The sequence below is a fragment of the Sorghum bicolor genome, chromosome 6 (assembly GCF_000003195.3).
Source record: "Sorghum bicolor cultivar BTx623 chromosome 6, Sorghum_bicolor_NCBIv3, whole genome shotgun sequence".
NCBI classification, from domain to species: domain Eukaryota; kingdom Viridiplantae; phylum Streptophyta; class Magnoliopsida; order Poales; family Poaceae; genus Sorghum; species Sorghum bicolor.
Window position 1 is genome coordinate 40,062,118 of NC_012875.2, and position 10,074 is coordinate 40,072,191.

The following is a 10,074-nucleotide window of genomic DNA, read 5'->3' on the forward strand; positions in this document are numbered from 1 at the left end:
ATAACTAACCAGTCGATGCAAAATCCTCAAGAATCAAGAACTTATTACTGCAATGCATTGCACGTGTGTTAGTTTGCAAGTACCTAGATGTTGAAGATGAGGGCCAGGACGTACGCCCAAACGAAGAGAGAGATGATGCCGATACTAGAGAGATAGCGATGGGGCCGCTCTTCTCGGCGCCTTTTGTCTCCTCCATCAGGTGCGTCGCCTCGTCCTTGGTCGGAGCGCCACCATAGAAGCCATTGTTGTTGTGTCGCCGGTGGTCGTAGCTAGGGTTTTGAACTTGGGAAGGCGTGCTGGGGAAGGGAGGGGAGAGGAGGAGATGAAGTTGCACCTAGGGGAGGAAGGTCGAGCTTGGACTACCAGCGGCCTGGACTGGCCTGGTGGCCAGCGGCGGCGCCCTGCCATGGTCCGTCCGTGGGGGAGAGGAGAGGAAGAGTCACGCGAGTCCGATCTACAGGAGAGGCGTCGAGCATGCGTGGGATGGTAAGGCGTGCTGGGGAAGGGAGGGGAGAGGAGGAGATGAAGTTGCACGTGGGGGAGGAAGGTCGAGCTTGGACTACCAGCGGCCTGGCCTGGCCTGGTGGCCAGCGGCGGCGCCCTGCCATGGTCCGTCCGTGGGCGAGAGGAGAGGAAGAGTCACACGGCTGGTGTTTCCTCGTGTAAGGAAAAAAAAGAAAAACTACGTAATTTTATTTGCCGGTGATTGAAACCATCGGTGCTCGATCCCACGACGTTGGGTGAGTGCGCGCGGGTGGGAGTGTGGAGAGTTGGAAGCAGCTTCTCACCTCTTAATCTCAGACGTTGGATTCTTAGTTCGTGTGTTGTGAGCCGTTGATCTTGAAGGAGGGAGGAGATTTCAAGAAGATTTCAATTATAGTAGAGATTACAAACTCCAAATGGAGGAGAGATGAGCCATACATGCCTATACAAAGTGTAAACTAACTTGAGCTCTCCAACAGTTCCCTATATGGGTTGCCATCCTCTAAAATTTGGCAAAACATCAAAATTTCAATCTCCAACAGTTCTCCATTTAGTTTGCCATTTTTTGCCAAGTTGCCATCGAGAGCCCTCCAGCGCGTAAAAATGCGCACGCGCATCTCGCTTGCCATCGAGCGTCGCGGTTCTCGGAGGGTGGATGGCGCGCGTCGGACTTTTCCTTCCCACGTGAAACTCTTCGCTCCTGCGCGTCCTCCCTCTATATGTCGATTGTCCTCCTTGCGCCGCCACTAGGGAACCGGACGAGTGATCGCGGATCGCGCCCTTCCTCTTTGCGCCGGCATCCAGTTTTGCGATCAGGTACGTGCTTCTCCTCGTTGTCTTCGATCTCGCGATAGGCTAGGGTTCAGTTTTGTGCCGCCATCCAGGTTTGCGAACAGGTTCATGGCGATCAGGTTTGCGTCGGACTTTGCCATCCAGTTTTGCGCTAGTAGATTAATTGATCTCGCAATAGATCAGTTCATGGCGACGTGTTCCAGCGGCGGCGTGAGGAAGGCGACGTGTTCGTGCGCGATGGAGGAGAGTATGCGATGGAGGAAGCGGTATGGATCGGCCAGGCAAACTACCGGTCAACAAACTAAACGAGGTGGGCCTCCTCTTTTTTTTATTTGGCAAGGAGAAATAGAGAACTGTTGGAGATGAGCTTTTTTCAACTTGGTAAATCATTATAGCAACTTGCTAAAACTCACAATTTGGCAAGTGAGAAGTAGGAAACTGTTGGAGATGGTAACTGATGCGCATAAAAATTCGATTGCCGCCCTTCGCCGGGCCGGCATGGACCGGGTATCGGCCCACCATCTCGAACGACGAGGAGCACGTCGTGGTCTGTGGGCTGTGCGCGCATGCTGTCGCTGAAACTCGGAAAGGCTCCCAGGCGAACAAGCTCTCTTCCGCCGCCGCAGCCGCCTCGCTCCGCCGGCGCGACTCTAGCCGCGGCGTGCCCCTTCTCTGCCCACCCGATGCGGGCCCTCGCGCGCGCCGCGTCGTCGCTGCTCCGCCGCGCCGCGGGATCCGCGCCCACCACGGGGTCGCCGCACCACCCTTCGCCGGGCGTAGGCCCGTGCCTCGCCAAGGTCTGGACCCCCTCTCTTCCTCCCTCCCTCCCCGTGTCCTCGGTGCGCCGTCGCCTGGCTCTCCACGGCGGTGGTGGCGGTGGGCTGAGTCTGCTCGCCGCCTCGGTAGGGTACTAGGATTTACGAGTGGGTTTGTAACGTGGGATTCGGGGTGGCCCGTTGCCGCCACTGTCTAGGTGCAAGTGTTAAGCAGCTGCTGCCCTTGCGTTCGGATGCTTTGGTCCCGTGTAGGATGGGAAATGGGCCTGCTTCTGGCTAGAGTTGTGGTTTAGGTGCAAGATTGCTCGGCCACTTGCCTGAATCCTGTGTCACACCCCGTGGCCACCGGTGGTGAGGACCAGGACGTGAGGCAGATGAGGATGCTCTTGCCGGTAGATTCCTGTGGCAGCCGACGAGGATCGCCAGGATGTGAGAATAGTCTCTAAGGACGATGAAGAGGAACCCCTGATTCAATGTCTGATTAGCCTCTTCTAAGTGCCTCAGTCTTCCGCTTTTTTATCCTTCTCTCTCACTAACCACTGAGACCCACTGTCTGTAGGCCGAGGCCAAACATAGTACAGGTGTTACACTTCTGCCCCCATGAAAAGTTGTTTGTCCCCAAGCAACACAATTATCCGCAGAGCCTAATCCTTGCTGCCCCTTTGCTGCCCAACATTTAAGAAGAATTTCTCCAAGGTGTGCTATCCACCACTTCCATCAATTTAATCACGCTGAGGTATTGAGCTCCCCAAACTGTGAAGGGCCGACACAGTGCTTCGCATCTGCTAGCAGAATATCTAGCAGATGTTTCTTATGCAATGCCAAGATGTCAACTGGACATGAACACCCAGCGACTTTGGAGGAGACTGAAATGAGTTTTGGATAGTGCTAATCACTGTTATTATTTGTAGATCTCAGTATACCTGCATCGCATGGCCAGATGATTGACAAGATAACTAGGAACCTCACTTTAGCATCAACGACAAGTTGAAACATTTTCTTGTGTGTATAGTTCCTTTGTTCCACATACTTAAGCCTTCCAACTGAAGTCTCCAAAATCAGTCTCCCCGTGTTTGATCTGTCAAACAAAGTGATTTGCTCTCCTCTACACTTAAATCCACAACTTTTTGGAACAACTAAAGCATTTGTGTCACCTGTAAAAATTCCACTATGCCTCTGCACAGGACCCATAGAGTCAGCTTGACCTTGTCTTGATTTTAACCAAAGAAGTGCAACCATATTGACTGTGAGCAAACGGCTAATAAAGATAACCCAGGTCATCTTCTCATTAGGACTAGCTAATATTGTCATGAAGTTCTGATGAACAACCATCAGTTCAGGAGGGCGCAGTGCATGAAAATCCCAGAAATAGTAAGTTCGAAGAAGTAAAATGAACTTCATATTTTCCCTAGTAAGCCACTCCCTCGAACAACAACCTAATTCTCTGTACAGCCTAACGTGCTGTTCAGTTTGCCCAGGACTAATTGCTATTACTCCATACCTGACTCCCTTACTCCCATCATGATGCGCATTTCTTCAAACACTTGGTCTGTGGTGTTGCTTAGCCACATGAAGCTATCAGCAAAAGCAGGCAACATGCCCACTGTTTCTACACCATGCTCAAGTAAGAGAGGAAAAGAGGCACTGATATTGCTAGTGATCTTATTGGCATCAAGCTCAATCACTGATTCAGTGCTCTCATTATCCATGTAATCCGTGCCCCCTACAAATTTCTGCAATAATTCATGGCACAGATGAAGGTCCTGCAACATCTCCACATCCCACCACAAGACATCATTGCTAAGTATTTCATCAAACGCATACACAGCATCCATGCCAAGCTCCAAGAGAAGAGGAGCAACTGCTGCCATGAGTGAGAATGTCGTCTATGGATGCCTTGACCATTTGCTTGCTGTCCTCACCAGCCAAGTGCTCTCCATTTGCAGTTACTTGCTGAAAATAACCACCTTGTGAGTCAAGGTTGTGCAGCAGCTCATCATCCCACACAACTTCTGAAGTAAGCCATTCACTGAACACATTGAACCTGTTAGCACTTTGGGGTATTAAGATTTAAACATAGAAGTTTTCTTATCTTTTTGCCAATACCTAGCTTATTAAATCCAAACAAGTCTATTTCCTTTCTCTCTGTTTGAAAATGTATTTTTAGTATATTTGATTGCACATGAGTTTGCATTGACTTTTCTTTTAAATACTTGTTCCATTTCCAGAATCTGCCAGGTTTCTTTTTCAATGGGTATTCTACTCTTTTGGCTCCACCAAGTGAAGTGCTGATTCCACCAGAACTTCTTTCTAGCAGGACTGTGTGGACACCAGATCGGGAGCTTGGTAAGATCTCCCCCCTATTGACTAGTTTCAAATCACTATTTAGTGGCATTTCTCTCAATAGTAGTCTTCTCAATTTTCTTTTAACGACAAATGATCTATCATATGACTTACCATCTTATCTTTGGTCAGCTAAAGCTTTGCTTACTGTTTGTTACCTAATTGGACCAAAATTTGACATGAATGAAACTTCACTTCACTTCTGCATTATTGCAGTTATTCATGAATAATGCTGATAAGAATATGCTGAACTTTGATTCCTCTGTCTTGTTATAATAATGCAGGGCAGTATGAAGACCTGGTAGCTAGGGTTACAAACTTCCATAATGAGGACAAGGGCTTCATGGTTTTGGATGGTGATGTTTTTGATGTTCCAATTAGGAAGGATATTGTTCACCGGGTAGTAAGGTGGCAGCTTGCTAAAAGACAGCAGGTGCACCAATAGGATCACTCAATTATATTTTTACTTGGCCTTCACTTATGGATTTTTGGACTGATGTATATCATCTTGTCAAAGTAACAATTCTGTATTCTAATAAATTAGGCCCTTCTTTGTTTTTACAGGGGACACACTCAACCAAAACAATCAGTGAAGTGAGTGGCACCGGAAGAAAGCCTTACAAGCAAAAAGGAACTGGAAGAGCACGGCATGGAACACTGCGCGGTCCCCAGGTTAGTTATTATAACTGAACGAATAATGATACATATATTCATATTGAGATTGCTTGAAACATACTATCCCAGTTTGTAGTTCAGTCAACTAAATTATGAACATAACAGTTCCGTGGTGGTGCAACCATGCATGGGCCTAAACCACGAAGCCATGCAATCAAGCTGCAGAAGAAAGTGCGGCGTCTGGGGCTTAAGATTGCCTTGTCTGCTCGAACTGCAGAGGGGAAGGTATTTGCTATCTACTAAATTAATATATACTGTATATGCATTGATGTGCTCACTTTTGGTTAATAACTATTATTATATCTACAAAATATTATTGACAAATGAATTGCTATACTTAATCATAGTTTAATAGTGTGCTCTACGAGGAAACATGATTACCAAATTTTTTAAAACTAGACGACTTGCAATTTTTAACGAAATGACATCTTTTTAAATGTTTTTGTTGAACACCTTTTAATATCTTGACTTTCTAGACCTTCTTTAGTCTTTATGATGATATAGGATAAGTTTCTAACCACATGTGTAGTTATCTTGTAAACAACTATGAGCTGAGGAGTGTCAATTAATATTGTATACATGGTGCACCCCTGTGTTCTGTTGTCCCCATTGCATATTTAAGCCTGAATATATGAACAGGCTGTTCTCTTAGATGGGTCGATTTAATGACATTACCATCAATAGATTCCTAGGATCATGTTTTCACGACAGGTCCAATGGTTTGTTGCCAGATTTTACTGTAATCTGTCTATGTTTTCCTACCTTACTAAACTGCATTGTTTACTAAAATCTATTTAGCGGTATGACAAACAGGCTGCCAGGGCCGGCGGTCTGATAGTTCGGCCAAGTTATCTTTATAAGTTTAATTATCTTTGTATTTGTAATTTATATTAGTCTCAGATAGGTTATTTAGCAAAAGAGGTGAAGTAGAAGGGATATAAATATCTGTAGACTCTATTGATATAATCAAGCAATGAATTATGAAGAAACAACTCTAGTCTCCCTCAATCTCTCAAGCTCTTGGCAAAGCATAAGGCCTAGTTATCCCAAAATACCCCTTAAATCTCTCAAGCTCTTGGCAAAGCATAAGGCCTAGTTATCTCCCAAATATCCATCTTCCATAACACTGCATGCCTCCACTGAGCGCAACCATTGCCTGAGGCCAGATTCCATCCCGCAGGCAACAAACAGCCTGAATTCTGCCACTGCCCACCAAATCCCTTCTTCCATCTCAAAGATGAGCTCCTCTAGTCCTCCAATCCTCCATCTTCTTGCTTCTATGCTGTGTGTGCGTTTGATTTGTGCTCTGCACCTGCGACTCTGCCTTGCTCTAGCTCTGCTAATGCTGTTCTTGCCTCATGCTCTATGCTGCTGCTGGCTGAATGCACTGTTCGCTTGAACTTATCAGCACTACTTTTCAGCTATGGAACAGTGTTTTTCTCTCAGAACAAATCAGCATCAGCACCAGCATGAGGCAAGAATTTCATTTTTCTATTTCATAGGCAGTACAAGCAAGAGACAAGCTGTATTGGAAACAGTGCAGAGATAGTTTCACTCTCTTCATTAATCACCTGCCACATCATAATAAAAGCTGACATGACACTATATTTAATAAGAATGAAACTTCCATTGAGAGTGGCCTTATAAATCTTCTTGCATTCTGTTAAAAATGTATGGGCATATGATAATAATTTATTTGTTTTATCAATGTTAACAATGTTCTCTGACGTGGTTATAAAATTTTATTCTGCACACATTCAGAGCACTCTTGAACTTTTCTGTCCTGCAGGAAAAAAAAGAACTTATGAATTTCATCGTTTGCTTTAAATATGTTCCATTTTTTTTATAGCTCTTGGTCTTTGAGGACTTGGAAGTCCCTAGCCACAAGACAAAAAACATTGTGCAATACATTAGGCAGATGGATGATACAAAGAAGGTTCTGTTGGTGGATGGAGGTGACATTGATAAGAAGCTAAAGCTGGCTACTCAAAACCTTCACTATGTTAATGTACTTCCTTCCATTGTAAGTTCTGTGATTTCTGTACTTGAGGTTTGCTTAATCAAACTAAGTGTTCTTTGCTTGGTATATTTCTGGTTAAAAGACCATTCTGCTTTCATGAAACAGGGCCTGAACGTTTACAGCATCCTTCAGCATGACACCCTTGTAATGTCTCGGGCTGCTATCAACAGAATCGTCGAGCGGATGCATACCCCCATCAACCGCTAGCAAGGAGGGTTCTGGGTCAGACCACTGTTTCTTACAATCAGCAACTGTGCTTTCGTCCCCTGTTGAAGCTCGAGGATTTCCAGTTATCTCGGTGCTAACTTGGAGAGCTGCAATATCAACTGTTTATTTTTCGTCAGACCGAAGCAACCGAGGTAGGAGGGAATGGAGCCCTTCCGTGGCTTCTTGCGCGGACTATAGTGTCCTAGTTTAAGAAGACACGTACAGGTTGGTTTGGGAAATGAGTTAGTCCATCATCTACTTATTTCTCTCTTTCTCTTTTTTGGTTTGTTCTGTGGAATGGAATAGGTTGATGTATTATCACTTTATTACTTTCGAGCTAATAATTAGTACGAGTAATTTATTCAACTAAATTTGAGGAATGGGCTCGTGATGCACCACCTCTGGAGTGATTTTCAAACCAAATATCCTAGAAGGTTGTGATTATCATTGTGTGTGTTTTAAATGAATATCGTTGTTTTCTGAACACAAAAGAGGCTTGCAAAAAATGAATTTGTTCTACTTACTGGGCCTGTTTGCTTTTCATCTAGGCAAGTCTGACGCGACTAGCGTTCCCAGGCGTCCCGAATGTGATGCGTGCCTAAGCATTTAGTATTGGATATCGACCGTATACATCTAGCCTTTGCGGTATTAGAGGTGTGTGTTGTTCTTAATAGTTAAAATAAAATAAGTTGATGCATGACCACTTCATCCCTGGTTTCATCCTTTCATACCATAAGCAAATAGTTAGAATAAACATATGTAATAAAAGTAATTTCACCAAAATAATACTTCTAAAAGTAATTTCACCAAAGTAATTTGTTCCCAGGCGTCCCGAATGTGATGGGTTGTTTGGCTACGTGGTGACACTTTGGCTAACAAAACCTTAAACAGAGTATTATCTCCTGCTCCCTCCATCTTTAAATAAATCAATTTCTAAAATTTGTGCAAGTTAAACTATTTAAAGTTTGACTAATTCTATAGAAAAGAGTAACAACATCAATGATACTTTATAGAAAAGATATTTATCACACATAAAATTAGTACATCATAAAAATATATTCTATGATATATCTAATGATACTGATTTAATATTATATATCGATATTTTTTTCTAAAAATTCAGTAAAAGTTTTAAAATTTACTTAAGATAACGCTAGGAATTTATTTATTTAGGGACAAAGAGAGTATAAAAAGGCTACTCTTAACGTCTCACATCCATACAGTATCCATCCACAAACTCAATTTTAAAACATAGCTACTTTATTCTAAGCCAAACTAATTAGATTTAACGAATTTAATAAGAAAAATGTTAATATCTAGGAATTCAAACGTTAAATCACTTATAAAATATCTACAAATTTTCAAATATTCTATATGGTGCTATGGAATTTTTTTTTGACAAGGAACAAACAGACATATATTAAAAGCAGTATGAAGCTGCAGAGATGTTTACATTGTACAGGTCTACAGTTAGTAGAGCCTGAAGGAGAGAGTAGAGAGAGGCACATGCCGATCTATTGCAACTATGAGCTAACTCTGTAAAAGATGAGGTCTAGGCTTGTTTAGCCAAAGTATCTGTCGTAGAGTTGAAGTTTCTATTAATCTTGAACAGTAAGGCCTGCAATGTTTGCATACACCTGAGGATATGGTTTCATCCTCCAATGAAGAGGGTGGTCTTGGTTGTCTTTGTGAAGGAACTCCACCAATTATTGTGAATCTGAAAGGAATGTGCATGAAGAGAGTTGCATAGTTTGGACCATCTTTACACCTAGCGCTAGTGCTGCAGCCTCGCCCATAAAAAGCAAATGACAGTCCTTCATTTTGGCTTTGATGTAGATGGACTGTGCCGGTTGTACCTGGAAATTAATTAAGAATGAAAATCAAATCCCCAGCCCAGCAGTAGTATTGGTGCAGGGTGTGGAGTCTGGTGTCGTAGAAACATCCACATAATATCTTGATCCTTAGAGATGTGTTGGGTTGGAACAGACATATTGATTGCCACCCAAATTAATGTTTGTTTCCTGCAGGACAGAAGGATTCAGGCCTTGTTTAGTTCACCCCAAAAAGCAAAAAATTTCCAAGATTCTCCGTCACATCGAATCTTACGCCACATACATGAAGTATTAAATATAGACGAAAATTAAAACTAATTACACAGTTTATCTGTAAATCACGAGATGAATCTTTTAAGCCTAGTTACTCTATGATTGGATAATGTTTGTCAAATAAAAATAAAAATGCTACAGTTCCGAAAACTTTTCAGTTTCCGGAACTAAACAAGGCCTCATACATGAAGGCGGAGTGAATGTTTTTTCAGTGCAGTTGCTCAAAGTTAAAATATCTGTAAACGTGGTCTATGATGAATTGAGCAAAGTTGTCCGGAGACAATCCACCTGGTCAGCTTTGGAGGCGTCTTCGATTGGTCAATTCGTCACGAGGCAAAGCATTGTTTGCATGCGTAGGCTTGCAGCAGAGCGGGTCTTTTTTCATGAAAGCGATACCTCGTCATCAATAGAAGCAGTCTACAAATCGTTGGTGCACCAACAACTTTACTATCGACTATCGAGATGTGCATTTTTTTATTATTTTTCTTCTACATACGGATCAAAAGATACAACGTTGACATATATATAGGCCCCGTTTAGTTTCTCATTTGAGCTAAAAAATTTTAGGTTTTAGTCCACTATTTTACATAATGGAACTAAACATCATCCAAATTTTTTGGCAAGATAATTACCATTTTGCATTCTTGATTTTGGCCAGAGTAAAAAAAAAAAG

At 43.1% G+C, this 10,074-nt stretch overlaps 1 protein-coding gene across 1 annotated transcript; it reads left to right on the forward strand.

Annotated features, from left to right (window-relative positions):
• On the forward strand, positions 1,746 to 7,743 carry LOC8072011 (50S ribosomal protein L4). Its single transcript, XM_002446290.2, has 7 exons — positions 1,746 to 2,072; positions 4,280 to 4,397; positions 4,679 to 4,827; positions 4,959 to 5,066; positions 5,175 to 5,294; positions 6,919 to 7,092; positions 7,195 to 7,743. The coding sequence occupies exons 1-7, from the start codon at positions 1,842 to 1,844 to the stop codon at positions 7,294 to 7,296; spliced, it is 1,002 nt and encodes a 333-aa protein (XP_002446335.1). The 5' UTR covers positions 1,746 to 1,841; the 3' UTR covers positions 7,297 to 7,743.

Coding starts and splice junctions, on each gene's coding strand:
- LOC8072011 (XM_002446290.2), top strand. CDS start 1,842: ATGCTGTCGCTGAAACTCGGAAAGGCTCCCAGGCGAACAAGCTCTCTT. Junction 2,073..4,279: donor TAGGCCCGTGCCTCGCCAAG/GTCTGGACCCCC, acceptor TTCCATTTCCAG/AATCTGCCAGGTTTCTTTTT. Junction 5,067..5,174: donor GAACACTGCGCGGTCCCCAG/GTTAGTTATTAT, acceptor TGAACATAACAG/TTCCGTGGTGGTGCAACCAT.